This window comes from Trichoderma virens (assembly GCF_000170995.1).
Source record: "Trichoderma virens Gv29-8 chromosome Unknown TRIVIscaffold_77, whole genome shotgun sequence".
NCBI lineage: Eukaryota > Fungi > Ascomycota > Sordariomycetes > Hypocreales > Hypocreaceae > Trichoderma > Trichoderma virens.
The window spans coordinates 239,620-260,471 of NW_014013672.1; the positions used below are offsets into that span (position 1 = coordinate 239,620).

Sequence of the window (20,852 nt, forward strand, 5' to 3'; positions counted from 1 at the left end):
AACTTGCCCATCAACCACTTACGAATGACAGCGGCAGTGCTTTCCCACCTCCATGCAAATAGCTCGATTCCTCCTCCGCTCATTCACCTGGCGTATCGCCGCGAATCGTTCTCCCCCCCAATCAGAACTGCGCAGCACAGCCGCAAAAAGGGCATCGTCACTTACCCAAAGAGGAATTTCTTTCCAAAGAGGAATCTCTTTCAAACCCCCCCTTCGCAAATTGGGTCAGGATACAGCCACAGTCGGACATTCTTGCTGCGGTCAAGACTCTTCTTCCACGTATGTCTATTCTGCAAAAATTACCATCAACAGCAATAAGAGCCATCATAACCCCCGCACGATTACGCAAGCTGCCGCTCCTGCGCCTATTTGTTTGAGCCATTTTCTTCATACATCTTACATGGAAACACATTCAATAGCTACTCGTTACATCCGGTGCTTCTCCTCCAGCGCCAGTTCTCGTTGGATATTCGTACAGCCTCCATCCCCCCCTCCAGTTTCTCCTATTTTACATATCGTACATAGCTGGCATCGTGGATTATCGAAAAGCCAGAGTCGTAATACCATCAAGCAAGTAGTTCGCATTAAATGTCGTTATAAATCCCCCCGGGGCGGCCCGCCCTTTCCTTTCCGTCTATGTGCCTGCATTCATGGTTGCACCGAAAATGTAGTTTGTTTGTTTGGTTTTTTGATAGATTGGATTTAATACACTCATTGATTCGGATTGTGGAATCTGCCCGTCTCTTGGTACATGGACCGGCAAGAAGAGGTAGGGGGTGAGTAGTAGGTAAATAGAGATGTGAGTTGCATTATTTTCGCTGAATCGATCCCTCTCGGCCGTAGTAACCGCCATAAGCCATAAACGAAGACAAGATATGAGTTAGAAAGAAAAAAGACATGCGTAAAAAATTACATGTTTCGCATTTGACAATTTGTGAAAACGCGCCGCAGCGTGGTGTAAGCGCAAAGGCTCCAATCCTTGGAAAAGAAGTAAAGAAGAAAAAAAAAAGACATTGATTTGGGCCATTGTACCAACGCCTGACAAAATGACCCCTCTGGCTGCCGTGCTACCTAGTCTTTTTGCAAGCCAGTCGTGACTATGCATCCATAAGTTTTTTTCATCGCTTCCATAGGCTCCGTCCGGATTACCGTCGCGGTCGCTTCTCGCGGTCGCTCGACAAGGCTCCATCGGCTTCTTCACCTCTCCTCTTGCGTCCTCGGTCATCCCTATGTTCCCTCCGCTGCTCATCTGTACGCTGTGTTCCGTCTCTCGGATTTCCTCGGTTGGCTCTATTGCCACTCCTTTCGTCCCCTCCTCTGTTTCCTAGCCCACCTTCGCCCCTGTGTCGCGACTCTCGGCCGCCGCTCGGCGTTGCTGTTGCATCCCGAGAACTGCCGTCTCGGTTCGACCTGCGAGCGTCTCTATCTTCTCGAGCCCCGCCCTCAACAGCACTTCCCATAGTCCGTCTCTCTCGGTGCTCGTTGTGCTCTTTGCCTTCTCTCTCGCGCTCTCGACTGCTTCGACGAGATGACCGCTTGGAGCGGTCGTTTCGGCCGTCACCACGGTCCCGTCGGCCCCGTTCGTGCTCTCCACGTCCTGATCCATCTTCTCCATTCGGGGCACCGCTTCGGGCTTGTGAGTCGTGCCACTGCGCATCTGGACGGTCAGGTGTAGGGGGCATGACGTCTCCCCCAGCCAAAACTTGGACGTCTGAGTGGCCGAGCATTTGTCTGGGAGGGTTAACACGAGGACCGCTGGGCCGTCCTTCGTTCGGCATGGCGGCCTGCGCCTGCTGGAGCATACTGTTAATGCCTGCCAGCTGTCTTCTTCCACCGCCCGACCTCGAAGATCTGTCACCACTAGAAGCAGGGCCAGTAGGCACCGCAGGCTCCATTGGAAGAGATCCCGATGAAATCCTGGGTCCTGACCGCTCCGAGTTTCCAGAGGTAGACATGGAGTGGCGGGCGTGTCCGCTCCCATGCCCATATGGCGGAGGGCCTGGGGGAGGAGGTGGTGGAGGCGGAGCGTTGGGTCCAGGGCCGCCCATTTGAGCAAGCCGATCAGGGTGAACCCCAGACGGAGCCGCTGTGTTGCTGCCTTGAGCAGGGGACGTATTCTCCTGTGCGGAACCGCCAAAGTTCCTCATCCTATCAGGATGCGGCCCGACCGGAGGAACCGAGGAAGTCGCTGGCCCATTATTATTGTTGGCATTGTTGTGCTCATAGCCACCACGGCGGCCTCGTCCAGATGCAGGGCCTGAAGGAGGATGTCTTTCTTGCGAAGGCGCCCGAGCCGCCTCAGGCGCTCCGTATCGACTGTCTGGCCTATTTGACATCACAGGCGGGCCCCCTGGCTGGTTGTTTCTCGTAGCACCTCGTCCTCGTCCCCGCGGACCCAGTGGGATATCCGGAGTACTCGTGGGCACCGGGTTGAGCCGTCCGTAGTTTTGGTCTTGATAGGGCGGCCTGTGGTCAACGTCTTGCCCCATTGATGATCTGTGGAAGCCTGAAGAAGATGTATCCCGCATTTTATCCATGTGGGCTCTATCGCCTTCGCGCTCCATCCCCTTATTGCCGCGATAATTCTCTCCACCGGCTGGTGAGCGATCGCGGGCATTTCTTCCAGCATTTCGATTATCTTGTTGGAAGGGATGCCCGTGTCTGTCTTCGTATGGTCCGGATGGTGGCCCATGCTCGTGACCGTATCGTCCACCAGCACGCCGAGGAGACTGAGTTCTAGGCCCTCTCTCTCGTCCATCATCCCTCACGCGCCCGTGTGCAACTTCATCACGGTCATCTATCAATGCGGCCCGTTCAGGATTGATCGACTCCATCGAATCTTGTGGCCCGGGTCGTCGGCCACGCGCTCCCCGATCAGGCTCCGGACCTCGTCGTGTTCGATCCGCATCATCTTGAGCAAACAGCGCCGCCCTCTGCGGATTCATGGTTGGCTCAGATGTCTCAGCCGGGCCGGACGGAGCTGTGGGGATCTGAGAAGATGTATCGTTCAATCTATCTTGCGATCTGTTTGCCCAGGAATCTCTCTGCCAATCCCGTTCCTGTTGTCTTGGTCGAGGTGGGAGATCCGTCGGCCCAACATCTCGGGGTGTCATTTCATTTCCACGACGGTCCATGTATTCACGAGAACGGTCTGGTCTATCCGCTTCCATAGATCGGGAATCGCGGGGGTCCCTCGCATCACGATGATCTTTGCCCTCCCTAGGATCACGGTTCTCCCAGGACTCTCGTGGGTCTCGACCATCACGCTGCCTGTGGCCGTCTCTCTCTCTCATATCTCGACGGTCATGACCTCGGTTCTGCGCGTACCGTTCAGGGGTGAAGTGGCTCGGTATAGGAACATCTGGCCGCGTAGGAAGGTTGTGTGCAGGCCTATCAGGCAGTACATGAGGGCGAGTATCATTTCTAGGGCCAAGAGAGCCTTGCCCTTGGCTGCCCATTGGGGTAGCTGATCGAGGAGGTCCAGACACATCTTCCCGAGACATGGAAACGTCTCTTTTGGGGCCGGATGGCTTAGCAGGTAAAGAGTCCTTTGATGTGGCAGAAGTGGACTGGCTCTTTCCATCTTGAACCTCTCCGTCCTCTCTTTCTGCCGTACCCTGTCTGTTGGCTGGTGATCTGTAGGTTTGGGGCGTTAGTCGGAGAGAAAATTCCTAAAGTCCTTTTGTCTGGCAGGGTTATAGAGTGATCCACGTACCTCGATGGCTGTGGCTGAAAGTCTGGGGCTGTAGCACGAAGGTTTGATGACTTGTCAGCTTCGGATTGAGAAGCGCCGCCCTTTATTGTAATGCTGTTAGTGAATGTGTTGTATACACGCAGCGCTGGCGCAAAGTAAACTCACCGCATTGGGCCGGAAAGCCTGAACCATGACCCATTTCGATTTTCGTTTTTGCAGCTCCGACATGGCTCCTTGGGCAGCTACAGATAGATCCACTCTGTGGCCCTCCTCGTTCTCAGCTGCTGTCTTGGATGCAGCCTCTTGTTTGGTAATCTTTTGAAGTTGTGTTGTGAATTGGGTAGCCATGAAATCAATGGCGGGGAAGTAATCCAAGACGGCCTTGAGAACGGTAAGAGCGTTTCTGATGTGCATCCACTCCGTCCCAGCCAAACAACTTTTGAGCGCTGTATTCAAGTTCTTATGCCAACGGAACAGGAGATCTTTGAACTGAGCATGCTCCATCAAAGTATCCGGCTCCCCGTCCTCCTTGAGACTGACAGCGAATCCAAGATATGGCCGGTCACTAGGCCCTTTGCCCTCTTTATCGAATGCACCTAAGCGAGGCTGATCCTTGCTCGGCCTACCCTTCTCAGTCGTCTCATTCTTATGCCACCTGGAGAGGTCCCGAAGTATCAAAGTTATGAATCGCCCAAGGTACTCGGCCTCTCTGACGGAGCTTGTAAAGATCAGAGATCGTAACCGGTTAGCGTTAAAGAGCCGGTCATAGAGGGACATGAGCTTGAAGTTGGGCGCCCTCAGTTCGTGCAACGCCAAGATGAACTTGTAGGTGTATTCAGCATCCGCCGGGGAGAGCAAGGCCCTGGGAAGGAAGCATTGCTCCAGAAGAATGTCAGAAAGGCTATCGGTCTTGATCTTGGGGTCGGGGGATATCGACTGGAACTGTTCAGTCAAGCAGTCCATCCACTTGGTTTTACGTAGGCGGTGTTCCTTGAGCTCCATGGAGAGACTGAGCTGCTGTTTCAAGAGTTCCTGTCTCTTTTCATTCTTTCGCTCTTGGCCTCTACGAGACATATCCGATCGGTCCCTCAGGATGGCTTGACCTTCGCTCTCCAGCCGGTCTTTCTCTTCTTTGTACATGTCCTCGGGACAAAAGAGATCGCCGAGCTGCAGAGCCCAGAAGACCGCATAAAGTTCCGGGTTGATCTTTTGCCAGACCTCTGGTCGTACAGTCTCTTTTACAGCCTCGACAATGGGTTGCAGAGGTGAGAGCGTCAAAGCCAAATCGTCGAATTTCTGCTTTTGTTTTGTATCAGCTGTGGAACGCGGGCCAGATGAAGGGTCATCAATTCCCACCTGCTCATCGTTTGTGGAAACGGCCAGACCCGATTTGTCCTTGGATTCGTCGCCCATGGAAATGTCTCCCTCCTTGTCAGTAGCTTCCTGTTGCGTAGTCTGTGTATTCTCCTTTGAACTTTCCGCTTCCCTTTGGCCCCAGGGGTATAATCGGTGAGAAAGGCTAGATCTTCCAATCAAGAAAGCAATACTTGTATCCAAGCCATAGGAAAGAATCAGCTCATTTATGGAGGGGACCAGGGCATCAAAAGCCGAAGGCTCAAGATTGCTCCAGATGAAGTCGAGGTATTGTATTAGAATCTGGTGAGAATCATCTACCAGGGCTGACAAGTACTTGATGTGTGCTTCGTCTTCGGGTACCTGGTATATCGCGGACTGACGGTACTGTGCAAGGTTGAGAAGCACTCTGGCGGCAAGCTTTGAGTCGGTGAGCGCCTGTATAAGTCGCTTGGAGCTCCTAACACTGTCAAAGCGCTTATCCTGACCTCGGATCAGTGTATGGCGTCGCAATCGATCTCCACCAGCCATGGATAAGATCTGGGCATCAGTAAAGTCTACTGAGTCGACAATACCGCCCATGGAATTAATAAATTCTTTCAAAATGATCAAATCCGTGGAATTGCCGCGTTGAAGTTGGTCATTGACGTATTGAAGAACCGGGATAGGATTGATGGCCGAATAGCGTTTGAAGATTTTACCGGAGAACCTGGATAGCGCTTGAAGCCATTTGCTAGTCGTGAGCGCGTGGTCGGCCTGGGTGCGGCTTCGAGATTTGCCGAGAGAGTTCATCAGAGACCAGACGAGAACGTCATAAGAGAGGTCGGTGAAGTATTTGGCGCATTCGACGAAGCCTTCGATCAAATTGGGGTATGACTCAAGCTGCTCAAACGCAACTCGAAAGACGACTCCTGGAGAGGAATAGCTTGTTTTGGCCAACTGCTTAGCCATCTCGCTTATGTTGGTGAGCGAGAGTCGCTTCATAGTTCCTCGCGTCTCTGCAGTGGCACGAGCAAATGCGGCTCGCATAGCGGGTAGACGGGATATCTGCCCTTCAAACCATTCCGCGTAAATAGAGTATCGTGTTGTCAGCGGGTACCGGCGGAGTAACTCCCAAACTGCGTTTACGACGGAGACATTGGCCTTGGTATGGCTGAGAGCCGGCACGAGAAGCCTGCGAAGGAGATCATGCCATCGGGCATAATTCGACTCGGAAGTATCCTCGGACAGGCTTTTAGCTCCAATGCTAGCCAACTTGGAAAGCAAAGTCTCGTCCTTCCCGATGCTGACACCAGAGATGTTGAGGAAAGTGTTGCACAGCGTGAAGATATCATCCACGGTTTGACAAACTGGGATATTATCGGCCCATTCATCCCAGTAGAATCGATAGTTCTGACTCTCACTTGTGTCCCACTTGTCAGGAAATGGCCAACGCCAGATTTTCTTCACGGGCAGCCTGACGAGCCGAACGCTCCCCTTGGCAACACCACTCTGGTCTGCCGAAAATATTTCCTTGGTTGGACAGTCGGCTCCGCCAAAAGGTTTTGGGCGGCTGTCGTTGAAGACCTTCTCCATGGAGACGTGCAGTATGCGATGAATGCGGGATAGGACTTCAGGGAATACCTCTGGAATCCAAGGGAACTTTCCAAGAATAAACAAGGATTCTGGAATAGCACCAATTGTTAAAAGTTGAATAAGCAGTCTCACTTTTTGCTCCAACGGCTCCGGAAGGCTCTTTTTGTCCTCGGTGGCTTCGGTGGTAGGTTGCTTCTGCTCAGGCTCGGCCTTCTTCAGAGGCTCTCGTCTGGGGACATTGGATTGTACAGGGTTATCGTCGTCGCCTTGGGGAAGGACGCCAGCCATGAGCAGGGCGTTCATAGGACCACCGCGCGATGCCTTTTCTTCCTCTTCAATAAGTTTTGTTTGCTCCTCGCGAACACGCTCCATCTCCTCATCAGGGGGTGAGAGATGAGGGTAGAGGTCGGTGAGTGAGATGAAGCCGACTTTGATGAGGAGAGCCGCCAGATAGAGCAAGTTAGCAGGGAGGACGTCAGTCTTGTCCCTTAGATCGCTGTTGTAGAAGAGCAACTTGAATCCAAGGAGCTGCGCAGCAACCTTATTGCCTGGCGGTGGGAGGGTCTTGGTCTGTTCAATCCACTGCTGCTCAATATCAGCAACCGATTCGCTGGCGTTGCCGTTGGTGAGCTTGGGTCGGTAGGACGTCAAGTTGGATGTTCCCCGCCCGCCAAGTTCGAAAAACGCTGCCAAATGGACCTCGCGTGCTCGATCCCAGAATGCAGTGTCTCGAGCAAGTCTCTGCTGTACGTTGATTTCTTCATCCTCTTCGGTTGTATTCCAGTGAGGATAGTCTGGCTGAGCCCAGGTCGGCAGGCCGCCGGTGTGGACTGTAGAGCCAAGGATGAGATGCGAGCGTGGCCACCAAGAACTAATTCGCAGAAACTTGACGAAAAACTTGAACTGTTTAATCAGAACGGCAGCAGCAACATCGAGAGTGACGTCAAGGACTCGGCCAACGTCCAAATCGAAAGTTCCAATCAAAGCCTTGACCCTCTCAAACGTTTGCTCTGCAAGTTCGGGTGAGGGTGATGGTATGCTGCTAGTGGTGAAGAGCTCAGTGACGAGCTTCGAGTATCCCTCCGTCTCCTCCCGTAAAAGATTGTAGTTTGCCTGTCGGTAGAGCAGGTTTGTCGCCTGTCTGACACCTAACCTAGCAAAGGTATCCCTGATAAGGCCAAGCTGCTGAAGCAAGGGAGCATCTAGCACCTGTCGCATAAGCGCAGGAGAGACTTCGGTGGCGATGAGAAAGTCACGAAGAGCCGGGCGATACAAGTCAGGCTCATTATCCATAACAATGGCCAGCGAGTCGAGGAGTAGCGTGTGAGGAGCTACATAGGAATCCTTAACTTCTGCCGTGTCATCTCCCAGTATCTCCTTGACGCATTTTCCGGCGTCAGTGGCTTCCAGCCGATTCTCGACAACAGCGTGAATGAACTCTTGGAACAAACTAGATAGCTCTGTGATGTCGACATCTTCTCGCGACTGTATGCCATGTTGCACGATCTCCTCCCGCCCACGTTCTGTCCATGATCGAATCTTTTCCTCTGTGAGATTATCATAGCGATAACTTGATCCAACTGAAGGACTGCTTTCCGACGTAGATTCTGGTGGAGGGATGTTGGTCGGCGGAGGTGAGGCAGGCGGAGGCCGTGAAAAGGTAGGCGGCGGAGGAGGAGGCTTGGTCACTGGGGGAGGGTTGGATGCTCTCGGGGCAGCTGGAGACGGCTGCGGTGTCTGTTGGGAGGAGGATGTGCTAGGCCTTCGCGAGGGAGGCTGATTCTGATTTTGGTTCTGGCCTTGACCCTGGTTCTGGTTCTGGTTCTGGTTCTGGTTCTGCTGATAGTTGTTGTGAGGACGATTGTTGTGGCCACGCGACGGGTTCCGTTGATTGGCCCCTCGATGCGCTCCCCGGCCTCGGCCTCGGTTCATGTGGTTCATAGTGTCGTTTTGTTCGTGAAGCGCAATAGCTGTGTCGTTTGGATTGTGTGGCGATGGTCTGCCTCCTTCGCCTGATGATCGATCGAGCCGCTTGCGCTTCTGCGGCATGACGCTCGAAGATGCTGCGAGGGATCGGCGCGTGCTATACCATTAGCGGCGGATTCATGGAACCATCTGCAGGCAATTCCAAGAGGTGTTTTGAAGAGAGAAAAGGCGAAAACGCGGGGAGATGGGCGAAGCTGCAAATGGTCGGGCCTAAAATGTAGCTGGGTGTGATAAAATGCTGGGGGAAGAGAGAGAAGATTCCAGCAGGCAAACGAAAGGGAAACAAAAAAAAAAATGCCCAAGAGGCTAACGGAAAGGCTGGAGCACAATTCGGTCAGCGCAAGTCAATTTGGTCGATATTCCGCAGGTCTGGACAATGGCTTTCGCAGCCCGCGTCTTGAGGCAGATTTCGATGCTGAAAAGCTGCTGGTCGTATCGAAATCTCAGTTTGGAGAGGCTCCGCGTGAAGTCGTGAAGCTGCGCTCCAAGCAGTGGTGCACGGACCATGGCAGCCTTGCGAACAAACATCCAGGTACAAGCACACGGGAGCGCGGAGTATGGGGCGCGAAGTACCAGCTCAGTTTGTCTTGTCAGTTGTAGCGCTGCATCACGTGATACTGCGTTAGCACGCTTACTAACGCGTCGATATAGTAATCCGACCTCCAACAAAGAGCCGGGGGTTAGGATTGCGCCACGGCTCTGTGAAATTCTCATCCTCCACAAATTCACTTGGCACAAATTATATTTGCTCTTATTCACTCTTCGGCTACTGGCATTGTCTACATAACGAGACGTGCGGGCTCTCGTTCGGTGGCCGCTCAATCTTTGATCTGGTTTCAGGTCCCGGGTATCCCATTTGCAAGTTTGCGCTGCACTCCGAGAACGGAGGCCGAGTCATTACTACCACTTGCAATTGGCCAGATGAGTGAGACAAAGGGCGTCAATGGCGATGCCAAAATGAAATACGGTCAGTACAGGATATTGCTTCTATATGCGTTCATACACTATATACTTCCTTGGCTCTCAATACTTCTTCCTTTCTCCTTCCCCCTCCTGACGATCCCTGGCCAAGCGGTCTAGTCTGTCGTTGGTTTTGAGTTATGAGTTTCACGTAAGATTTATGACAAGAGTGGTGGCTGAATACCTGCAAGAAAGAACTCAGTCGCAGCCTGAGAACCCCTTTGCGGCTCTCATCCCCGACCAGCAAATAGCCATTGTACCGGAATTCACGCTTGAGTCTGGGGTCACGCTATACAATGTCCCTGTTGCATACACCACCCGAGGCAAGCTCTCGCCTTCTGGTGACAACGCCATGGTGATTTGCCATGCCCTAACCGGCAGCGCTGATGTGAGCGACTGGTGGGGTCCCCTGCTCGGCGGCCCAGGCAGGGCTTTTGATACCTCGAGGTTCTTCATCGTGTGCATGAACAGCTTGGGTAGCCCCTACGGCACAGCAAGCCCCGTCACGGCCAAGGATGGTGACCCCAACAATGATCGCTATGGGCCCGAGTTTCCTCTCACAACAATTCGAGATGACGTGAAGTAAGACGCCCCTTGGTTTTTGCCCCCTCCCCCCCCAGTCATCACGGCACAGAGGGCTAACCTGGGCCAGCCTACACAAACTCATTTTGGATGATTTGGGCGTGAAGCAAGTGGCGGCTGTCATCGGAGGTTCACTCGGTGGCATGTTTGTGTTGGAGTGGGCATATTTCGGAAAGGACTACGTTCGCTGTGTTGTGCCCATTGCCACCTCCAGCCGCCATAGCGCATGGGGCATTAGTTGGGGTGAAGCTCAACGCCAGAGTATCTATGCCGACCCAAAGTATGATGACGGCTATTACCCGTTTGATGATCCGCCCGTGACTGGGCTTGGTGCGGCTCGGATGTCTGCCCTACTCACCTATCGCAGTCGCAATTCGTTTGAGTCCCGGTTTGGTCGGAACATTCCCGACCCTTCCAAGATTCAGACGATTCGAGAACGGCCGCGTCCCAGCACACCCTCGGAAGCTCATTTCCACATTCACAACGATGGCCACAATGTCAAGCGCACATCAGTCTCACGCAAGAATAGCCAGAACGGGTCTGGAACCAGCAGCCCGGGCTCGCGATCAGCCGAAAACGCTGACCCGCAGTTCCATGGCCCTGGAAATGATCAAGAAGAAAGTCTAACTGGAGGAGACAAGATGCCTACGTCGACGTACTTTTCGGCGCAGTCGTATCTGCGCTACCAAGGGAAGAAGTTCGTCAAGCGGTTTGATAGCAACTGCTACATTGCCATGACGCGGAAGCTTGACACGCATGATGTGTCTAGGGACCGGGCGGCAACGATCGCCGAGGCGCTTGCGCTAATTGAACAGCCTATCCTTGTGCTGGGCATTGAGAGCGACGGGCTGTTCACATTTGCCGAGCAGGAGGAGATTGCGCAGCACGTAAAGGATGCACGACTCGAGCGGATCGATAGCTCCGAGGGACATGATGCCTTCTTGCTGCAGTTTGAGCAGGTTAACCGTTATGTGCTGGGGTTCCTCAAAGAGATTCTACCTGATATCATGTCGGTCGAGGGTGGCGCCCCAGAGGAAGCCGGCGTGGGTCAGCTAACGAAGTCGAGCACATTCGGCGAAGCTGAGGTGGATGATATTACTGCATGGTAACGATGCATGGTAACGATGCATATCAATATCAGTCTACGACCTGGTATTCGGATTCGATGCAGTAGTGATAGTGACCTTGGCAAATACAGGCACCGCTCAGCTTTGGCATCATCCCCGAGCTGTGAGGCGTATATGATAGCACGTTGCTAGTATAGATAGAGGCTCATACAAGAGCACGGGTAAAATCTTGGCTAATACCACAAGTACAATATGCAATGATGTCTAATTCCTGAAACACGATAAGGCGCCCATATGCAGCAAGGCATCCCGTCACATGTGCAAGTGTTTGGCTGTCGAGACGGAAGTGGCCTCGGAGGATTTTGGCACCCGGACAAGGGGAGCAGCGAATTATTGAATGTCGGCTAATTCGCTCCGTAAAAGCTGCGACACTGATTTACCACATGGGCGGTTTGGCTCCGAGTGAGGAGTCAAAGTACTGTACGAAGCATTGATAGCGTTTGGACCAGGGGGCTAGGATCTGGATCCTCAGTCTAGCATCAACTCTGGCTTCAACCGGGCCCAATTAGGTGAGCTGCGAAAAGCGATGGCAGGTGGGTTGAGTTGCCGTCGCTACTGTGCTGTACTCCGTATTGTACTTGTGGTCATGCCATGATTGTGTCTGTGTCTGTGCTTTGTGATGAAGACGATGACTGCATAATCCCGAGCATGCTTGCAAGTACTGACCGGGGGGGATGACCCAAGCTGCTGCATCCCCAGACAGTTGAGGTCGTATCTGTGAGCATGAGCTGAGCAGAGCTGAAGGCAAGGAATACCATCGAGTTCCCGCAGAGTCTGGTTCGACATTGGAAGCTTCAGGTCGGTGTGCGGCGCTTGACTCTGGAACGCGCGAGAGCCGTACGAAACAATCTAGATGTCTTTGCGCTGTGTGGATTCTACCAATCAGCGCGAATTGCGATGAGGACGGCAATTTGCCTCTTCCCGCCCCCTTCTCACAACTTACAGTACGAGAGACCTCAGAGAGAGATGATGGAATCAGCTTAATTTTTTACGAAGTGTCAAAGCTCCCCCCTCATGGCTGTATCCCCGCTAGCACATGATTATTGAACGGGGCATGTCATCCATCCCCCGTCGTTCTCCTCCCGGAGCGCCGGACAGCTGAAGGTGCACGAGGAAGATCTGGACTGGGAGCCCCCTGATGCAATGCAGGTTTCCGATGGGGATGGCACAGCAACTGTCCCAGGTTGATCAAGGTGCTGACGGCTATGCGACGACAAGACGGCACCCCAGACCAGATGCTGTATCTGTATGCACCGTCGTGGCACGATGCGATGCGATGCGATGCAAAGCCCTGGCGTGACCTGACGTGACCGTGCTAGCCATGTGTCTTGTCGAATCGCGATTCCGCTCCCCACGCAGCATCTCGCTTCGAGCGTGCGGCATGCACCCAGCCTGACGAGATTCACAAGCCACAGCTCGCTCCCACGTGGGGTGCAACGGCGAAATGTCTCTGGTGAGCAGCTGGCGAACCGACGGCCAGCCAAGCGGGCGTAGGGCGTGGCTAGCAAGGGGCGATCCTTGCTGGCGTCAGATGTAGAGTGCATGAACCTATCAGGGCAGCAGTTCTGTAGCAACTCAACCAGCCTGATTGAGGCTGGCGTTCTGATTCGACGATAACGTTGCTATGTATACTGGCCGCAGCAGCTATACTGTATGTACATGTAAGGTATGCAGCGCATGCATGGGCATACAAGGTATATCGAGGATTCGTACTACTGCCGGGACGGTCGCTGGGAATTGAGTCCACATCCGGCTCTCCGTGCGAGAATTTGGCATGTCGCTCCGGATCGGCGGAGCAGCGCTCACATGGAAGCTGCTGAGCCTATGTGTTGACGAGTTCTGGCGGTGTATGGGCTGGCTGGCTGGCTGGCTGGCTGGCTTCTCGTCTCTTCGCCTCTCCTCTCATGGGTGTCACTCGTACTGTATGCGAAAGCCGAGTTAATCTCGCACGTTGCCACTCCACTGCTCTTGGCGTGCGCGAGTCAATAAAGAGTAAAGATGGCGTGAGTGTGTGTGCGCCGGCCCGGTGATGGAAAGGGAATAAAGGCGACAGAAGATGCGAGAGAAAAAAAAGAACCTGGAAAAGAAAAAAAATCGGGCTTCGCAGCTTCGATTCGATATGGAAGGCGGGTGCAGCGGAACTAGTGGCGAGCCGTCGCCTGATTGCTGCAAAGGCGAGAAAAAGTAAAAAGCCAAGATGGCTGCGTGCCACTCGAGTTAGTGCTGCCTAGTGCTGTGGCAGCGGCAGGCACAGGCGTTCTGGAAGGGCTTCAGAACCTTCACGACGCCGCGGCGCTCTGACTCGGAGCGCTGCAGAGCCCACAGGGGGCTGCGCTAGGGGGCGTAGGGCAGCTGGCCTGAGCGTTTCTGCGGCGGGCGGGGGTTCGGCAAAAGGTCGCAGCGCGCGGCCATTGGCTGGCGGGCTCCAGCACGTGCAGTAGTCGAGGCGATCCACACGCAATCAATCACCATCTGGCCGTTGGCAGGGGAGCTTTTGCTGAGGATTCGGCAGCAGAAACGGGCCAAGTACGAGTATGTACTGTACGAGTACATGGACCGTTCAGTCCAGTAGGTTTCTTGAAAGAGGGGCCGACAGCGACAGCGACAGAGGCTAGAAGCTCGCGCGAGAGGGGGTTGCATCACATAGTACAGTATGGATGGGCTGGGCTCTGCTGCCGTGGTGAGGTCTGGCCAGGTCTGGTCTCCCCTGCTCTTCTCTGCTCTGCTCTGCCTTGTTCTCTCCACGTCCTCTTACTGTATGTTGTCTTGTGCTGACTTGGCGCGAGACAGGACAGACAACAAAGTCCCGGACCACACCAGACCACCCCAGACCGGGGCAAGCCAGCAAGAGCCTCGACAACTCCCGCTTTGCTTGTACGTAACTCGTACGAGCCGCTCGCTGACCTGCCAGGCGAACCCTCTCAGCTGTCGACCTTGGCAGCACTTCGCCGGGGCTGGTGGCGGTTCGCGGTGGCTCCCTCCACTCGGCCGCATGTACGAGTCTCCATCCTCCAGCAAACAAAAGACCAGGCCGTCCCTCTTTTGCGTTTTGCCTCGTCTCACCCACCCGAATCCTGACTCCCGAGCAACGCCTCCGTCAAAGTGGCTAGGCCTTCTTTCGGTGTCTAGCGCCTGATGGCTTACAGGTACATACTCGGATGGACAGCCTGAACCTGAACTTGCAACACATCATCCACGGCTCGCCCATCGCCTTGATAAAGCAATCCTCCGGTTCATCCTCTCAGCCTTACGCCAAGCTGGGCGCACGCATTGTACAGCCTTGAAAACGGCCTGTCTTTCTTTCGCATATGCAGCCCCTGCCGGAATCCTCCTACTTTCCATTGTTCCTAACCACCAACGCCGAACTGCGAACCCCAGCAGCACCCTGTTGCCTGGCTCGACATACCTATTTGGACGACTGCGAGAGAGGCTCATCAGGACTCCGGAATCTACGAGACCAGCATCGCCCTGCTGTTGACCTCGGAATAAACGCTTCTTGTTACATCTCCTCCTTCAGTCGCCGCCGGTCCCCCATGTATTCTCCGTAGCGGCAACCAGGGCTCGTCCTTGCTATCCAACTGAACCATCTCAACGTCCACAGCTCAATCGCTCATCTGCAATGCCTTCCTATATCGACGGCGAGATGCTGCCGCCGCCAGCAGCATCAATCCGTGGCCGCGACCACCACACTTATGGCGGCAACAATGCCTTTCACAACTTTTACAACGACTATTCACACATTACTGATCCTAACCTGCGGAGACGCCTGGCCCTGTCCGAGATTGACAAGGTCCCCTTTGGATTATACCGTACGTCCCAACTCGCCAGCTCTTGAGTTTTGACTGGTTGTCAAACCTTTTTTTGCAAGTATTGCAGCATTGTCTAACTTAACTTTAGATGTTCGAGCCGTTCTGGTCGCCGGAGCTGGATTCTTTCTCGACTCCTATGACATCTTCGCCATCAACCTCATCACTAGCCTTCTTGGATTGGTCTTTTACAGCGGCGATACTTCTTTCAACGGCTATGGAGGCAACAATGGTGTTCTGCCCGATCCTGTCAACCAAGCGCTCAAGGCCTCGACCAGCGGCGGTATTGTGCTAGGAATGATAATCTTTGGCTGGCTTGCCGAGTAAGTTTGGCACCAATATGATGGAGGCTTGCAAGGACTGGTTGTGCTGACGGGAATTTGCGGCTTAGTGCGCTTGGCCGACGCCGTATGTACGGCATTGAGCTCATGATCATCACCATTGGTACATTTGGCTGTGCGCTCGCGTCTCCAAGTCCCACGATAAGTGCTGCCGGCCTGCTGGTATTCTGGCGCGTCATGATGGTATAGAATCTCTCCACCCATCCCTTTCCATCTCGTTCTTGCGCGGCATAACAAAACTAACGCGGCTCCAGGGCATCGGCATTGGTGGCGATTACCCCCTTTCTTCGGTCATCACATCAGAGTACGGAATTTATCCGAAATGTCGCATCTCCCAGCATAATCACTAACTGGGTTCTAGGTTTGCGCCGACACGCTGGCGTGGGGCCATGATGGCTGCTGTCTTCTCTATGCAGGGCCTGGGTCAGCTTTTAGCCGCGATTGTTGCGCTTATCACTACAGTGGCGTTCAAGAAACATTATATCGACATCTCGGCAGAAGGGGCCTGCGATTTGGCATGCAGGGAGGCCGCTGATCGCTCGTGGCGAATCGTTGTTGGCGTTGGTGCCATCCCTGCGTGCCTCGCCCTGTACTACCGCATTACTATCCCTGAGACACCTCGCTACACCTTTGATATACAAAACGACATTGAAAAGGCCGATGCCGATATCCGAGCATACGTGTCGAGCCGGTCAAAGGGCGAATATGGCATGAAGCGATCCCGCTCGGGGACCATGACCACCGAACAGCCACTCGACGTACCCGCGGCTTCATGGCCTGATGTGATGAGCTATTTTGGCCAGTGGAAAAACTTCAAGGTGCTCATTGGCACAACCATGTCGTGGTTCTTCCTGGTACGCCCCCACTGTTCCATTCAGCCATCCTCGACCCTCATTTCACTAACCCTGATGGATAGGATCTCGCATTTTATGGTCTAGGCTTGAACAATACCATGGTCCTTAGCGCCATCGGCTATGCCAGCGGAAAAACACTATATCACAAATTGTACAATCAGGCCGTTGGAATGATTATACTCGCGTGTGCCGGCTCCATTCCTGGCTACTGGGCTGCCGTCTTCACAATCGACAGTGTCGGCCGCAAGCCCCTTCAGTTCACTGGGTTTCTTCTGCTCACCGTCATCTTCTGTATCCTCGGCTTCTACTTCCACCACTTGACCGAAACTGCCATGCTCGTCCTCTACATTGTTGCGCAGTTTCTATTCAACTTCGGCCCCAACACTACCACCTTTATCATTCCTGGAGAATGTTATCCCACACGATATAGATCGACCGGCCACGGCCTCTCTGCGGCCGCAGGCAAGATTGGCGCCATCATCGCACAGGTCATTAGTATTCCGATTCTGAGAAAGGACTCCCCTCTCAACTGCTCAGGGAACGCATGCTCGCCACACCTGAACCGCCTTTTACAACTATTTGCTCTTTTTATGCTTCTGGGCACGCTAGTATCGCTTTTGGTCCCAGAGACAAAGGGAATGACCCTGGAAGAGCTGTCGGGCGAGACTCGCACCAGCTACAACGCTGGATGCAACGGCAGTATCAACATTACTTCACCTCGACTACGGCCCTGGAATCCGTTCACTGGCGGCCGGCCTGCTGGGTTTTTCTATCCGCGGGCACATGGAAGTTCCTTTGGCAACGGCCGACGTTCCCCTCGAGTTGGTATCATGGAGTCTCCCGAGATATTCGCCCAACACGACCCATCTGAACAGAAGACGCGCTTCTGGCGAAGACGAAACCGAAAGTCTCAGGCTCGAAGCGATAGAACAGACGAGATTGCCCTCAGCCGCCGCCCAAGCAGCTTTCACGAAAATGCCGGGTCGGACGAGATTACGCTGACGGACGGCTTCCTAGTACCGGGAGGGGCGGGCTCGTCACGGTTCCGGCCACAGTACGGGCAAGAGTTGCCGAGTTGGGGAGCAGGCTGGGGCAGAATAGACAGGGGAGGGCCTCCTCCTCTGACGACATCCATGCAGCTGCAGGATGTCGGTTCACTTTTGAAAGACTGATAGAGTTGTTGCATTATTGCGTTACTAGAGAAGAGAGAGACTACTACCATTTTTTAGTCTCGCGGAACATATACCATTATCTATGTATATATGTACATTCATCGGAGCGATGGGCGTTTTTTCTTGTTACCCTTTTTTTCACAGGGTATATGGTTGTTGTACGATTTGACGAAACTTGTCTATTTTATTGTTTTTCCTGTTTATAGTATTTCTTCCCTTTCTCTTTCTTTTTTCTTTTTCTTGGAATCATTGGAATGGATATACCATTTGAGAGAGAGTACCTGCTTTACCCCCAGAGGCGGTAATGAGGCTGCAGAGTGAAGAAAGGGGGGGGGTTTATTAGAGAGAGAGAATCTACATGCAACAAAAAATGAGGAGAAATGGCCTGTGGCTTTGCCTGATGCGGGCTGTTTCCTCTTTTTGCATGCAAATAGAAAAGAATTCCGTCTACTCCACTTGCAATGGAACAGGCATGAGACGAGTTTTGGTTTTCCCTTTGTGACACATCGTTTTGCGTGTAGACTTGCGTAGAACTACTGCAAGGGACTTGGTAGTATGTAGAATAGTACAACTCGCTTGGCTTCATTTGTTCACAGGTGTGTTGCTAGTTGCAGCCTTGCCTTTACCTTTATGGCTACCGAGGGTACTTCCCACATGGGGGTTGGCTACGTAAACAATTTATAAAGCGGCAAGAAGATTAGCCAGACGGGATAGCATTTTTCACGGTTTCTATAGGCTATCGTGGGATACCCAAGCATGAAAATAAATCCTGCTGCTAGCTGAGATGCAACTGGTTTTCCTCCCATAGCCTTTTGGTTACCGAGGTATCCCACATAGTGCCACACATGGCGATTTTTCAGCCACTTAGGCACTGTGCTTGATAACCTTCTCCTTGAATGCGATACTAGTTTCACATAACTCGTCAGGTTTCTTGTCGCCGTATCCGCTTAAAAAAATAGGAAGAAAATGCAAATCATGAGGGGACACGAGGGCGAGGGAGGGATAAACGAAAGAGGGTACTAATACTTACCCGTACTTGGCCAACTCCTTAATTAACGGGTCGTTGATCTTGGCGGTCATGGGCGCAACAACACCCTTCTCGGACAGGGTTCCATCGAGGATCTGCTTGGCGGCTGTGTGGCGAAATCGTGTTAGTGAGCTATTTTTCTTTCTCTCTTTTCTTCTTCTTCTTCTTCTTTCGCCTTCTATTGATGCAAACATGCAGGTGAGGGGAGTAACTATGTAACATACCAACACCACAAGCTATAGTAGTTACCATGTTAGTAATGTATTCATAAGAACGGTGTACAGCTTTATTCTAGGTCACTCACGAATTCCAACCAGCTTAGCCATTGAGCTGTAGCCGCCTGAGCCAATGGGGGCGCCATAATCGGCGAGGGTAGAGGTTCTGGTCTCGCGGCTGCCGTCCTTGTTCTCGATTTCGAACTTGTGCTGGAGCATCTAGAGGGAGGGGGTTGACGTTAGATTCCGTCGTCTATTGTAAGCGTGGAGCGGGGCCTAAGACTTACGACAAAGTCGCGCTCGCCCTCCTCGTACTGCATCTTCTCTTCGAGGGTGGCGCAGAGGGTGTCGAGGGGGTTTCCGCGGGGGGTGATGGTGGCATCAGAGAAGATACCGACTGTTTCTTGAGGTTAGCGTCTTCTTCCACCATTTGTCGTGACCACCAGATGTGCTAGAAGCTTTGGCACAGCTTGTATGAGAGTGAGAGGGGGCATAAACATACTCCACTTGAGACCAGAGATCAAGCGAGCCTTCTCCTCGGCATCCTTGAATGTCGCCTTGGATGAGACGGCAGCAATGAGGTCGGTTTCACTAGATGAGGGGGCGTTGAGGAGCTTCTGGGTAGCCTCCTTCCAAGCAATGGGCTGCTTGAAGTAGTCCTGCTCATCGTCGCTGAGGAAACCAGTGTCCACGAGAACCTTGATAAATTCGGGGAAGCCGGCATATCTCAGAGTCTGAGACGCGGAATGTTAGCATCTCGGTATTCTTGTGAGGTTGGTTCGGTACCTACTCCACGGATAATGGTCTGTGCCTCGGGGATGTTGTAGCGCTCCTTGTAGACGCTTGAGTCGCGGTTGGGGTAAGCGACGAAAGCATAGCCTGAAGATTGTTAGAGTGTTGTAACCGGTGGTTAGCCATTCATGTAGGCTTACCAGGGTAGATGTGGTAAGGCTTAGCAGTTGCCATCAAGTCTGAGAGTGACAATGTTAGTGTTTTTCATACCATCGCCATAATAGCACACGGAAGGGTTCACTAACCAGGACCGGCAACGTTGACGAGCTTGCCGTCCTCGTAAAAGGTAGCAGCGTTTCGCAGGGCGAGCAGAACACCTCGGGATCTGATTATATCGGGATTAGAACAGTTTCTGGCAAGAGCGCATTCTCAAGCAGAAGATTGATGGGTCTACTCACGACCAGGAGAACCTTCAATTCGCGCAGTGTTAGCGATTTCCAATACCAAGATCAGTTGAGAACCCGTTGCTTTGCTCACTTGTATCCAAGAGGGTTATCTGAGTCTTCAGGTGCCGGAAGTCCGCCACAAAAGCTCTTGAAGCTGAGGATTTTGCCGCCGGCAGCGTGAACGCTGGAGATGGTGTCGACGGCGCTGAGGTGGTCGATACCGGGGTCAAGCTATGCAATCAACTCAGCATCTTTGCTTGCAGTGCAATGTCCACAGGCAGGACTGCACGACTTACGCCAATCTCGTTCATGACGGTGATGCCGGCGTCCTTGGCCTGCTGGTCAAGCTCCATCATGGCCGGAGAGACGTAGCTGGTGGTGACGACATTCTTCTTGTTTCGGATGGCGGACTTGATGACGGCGGCGTGGTAGGTGTAGGGGATCAAGCTGATGACCAGATCGTGCTGGGCAACAGCAGCATCGAGGGCCTTTTCGTCGTTGACGTCGAGGGAGATGGGAATGGCCAGCTTGACGCCGGCGGAGAGCTTCTTTGCGCTTTCGAGAGTTCGGCATGCTGGAGGGCAGAGGCATTAGCCGGGAGATGATGACTGAAGAGACCAAGACGAGGCGAAGCAAATTGAATCTTGTTGGGCAAGGCAGTGGGCAGCTCACCAACGGAAACCTCAACACCAGCATCGGAGAGAATGTCGAGCGTGGGCTTGGTAACGAAGCCGGAGCCGCTATCATGACGTTGATGTTAGTGGGGGAGGGGCAGAATCGGATCTTGGTGGGATTTTTTTCTTCTTTTTCTTTTCATTGTTTCTTGGAGTTGATACTTACAGCATCAAAGCACGTTGGGGAGCCATGGTTGCTGCAATTGGTGATTGGTTGAAAAGGACGAAAACAGCTCTGCAATCTCAAGATCCGAAGAAAAAAAAAAAAAAAGTCTGATGGAGTTTGCTATATGGTTGGTTGGTGGCGC

General features: G+C 53.1%; 4 protein-coding genes across 4 annotated transcripts; 2 read left to right on the plus strand and 2 right to left on the minus strand.

The window, feature by feature from the left end:
* Window positions 1-1,145: 1,145 nt before the first annotated feature.
* TRIVIDRAFT_112147 (uncharacterized protein) lies at window positions 1,146-8,671 on the minus strand (the record flags this gene model as incomplete). Its single annotated transcript, XM_014099594.2, has 4 exons — window positions 1,146-3,636; window positions 3,716-3,795; window positions 3,860-8,310; window positions 8,428-8,671. 4 exons carry the CDS (start codon window positions 8,669-8,671, stop codon window positions 1,146-1,148), a joined length of 7,266 nt encoding a protein of 2,421 aa, XP_013955069.1.
* Window positions 8,672-9,529: 858 nt separating this feature from the next.
* On the plus strand, window positions 9,530-11,259 carry TRIVIDRAFT_50363 (uncharacterized protein; the record flags this gene model as incomplete). The annotated part of the gene is made up of 3 exons (XM_014099595.1): window positions 9,530-9,575; window positions 9,760-10,150; window positions 10,221-11,259. The coding sequence occupies 3 exons, from the start codon at window positions 9,530-9,532 to the stop codon at window positions 11,257-11,259; spliced, it is 1,476 nt and encodes a 491-aa protein (XP_013955070.1).
* Window positions 11,260-14,896: 3,637 nt separating this feature from the next.
* On the plus strand, window positions 14,897-17,450 carry TRIVIDRAFT_59225 (uncharacterized protein; the record flags this gene model as incomplete). The annotated part of the gene is made up of 6 exons (XM_014099596.1): window positions 14,897-15,086; window positions 15,175-15,406; window positions 15,559-15,607; window positions 15,679-15,728; window positions 15,786-16,278; window positions 16,341-17,450. 6 exons carry the CDS (start codon window positions 14,897-14,899, stop codon window positions 17,448-17,450), a joined length of 2,124 nt encoding a protein of 707 aa, XP_013955071.1.
* Window positions 17,451-18,314: 864 nt separating this feature from the next.
* TRIVIDRAFT_50486 (uncharacterized protein) lies at window positions 18,315-20,736 on the minus strand (the record flags this gene model as incomplete). The annotated part of the gene is made up of 13 exons (XM_014099597.1): window positions 18,315-18,354; window positions 18,481-18,583; window positions 18,782-18,911; window positions 18,980-19,089; window positions 19,195-19,426; window positions 19,483-19,571; window positions 19,625-19,663; window positions 19,730-19,809; window positions 19,883-19,894; window positions 19,962-20,101; window positions 20,167-20,444; window positions 20,543-20,610; window positions 20,711-20,736. The coding sequence occupies 13 exons, from the start codon at window positions 20,734-20,736 to the stop codon at window positions 18,315-18,317; spliced, it is 1,347 nt and encodes a 448-aa protein (XP_013955072.1).
* Between the last annotated feature and the right edge of the window lie 116 nt (window positions 20,737-20,852).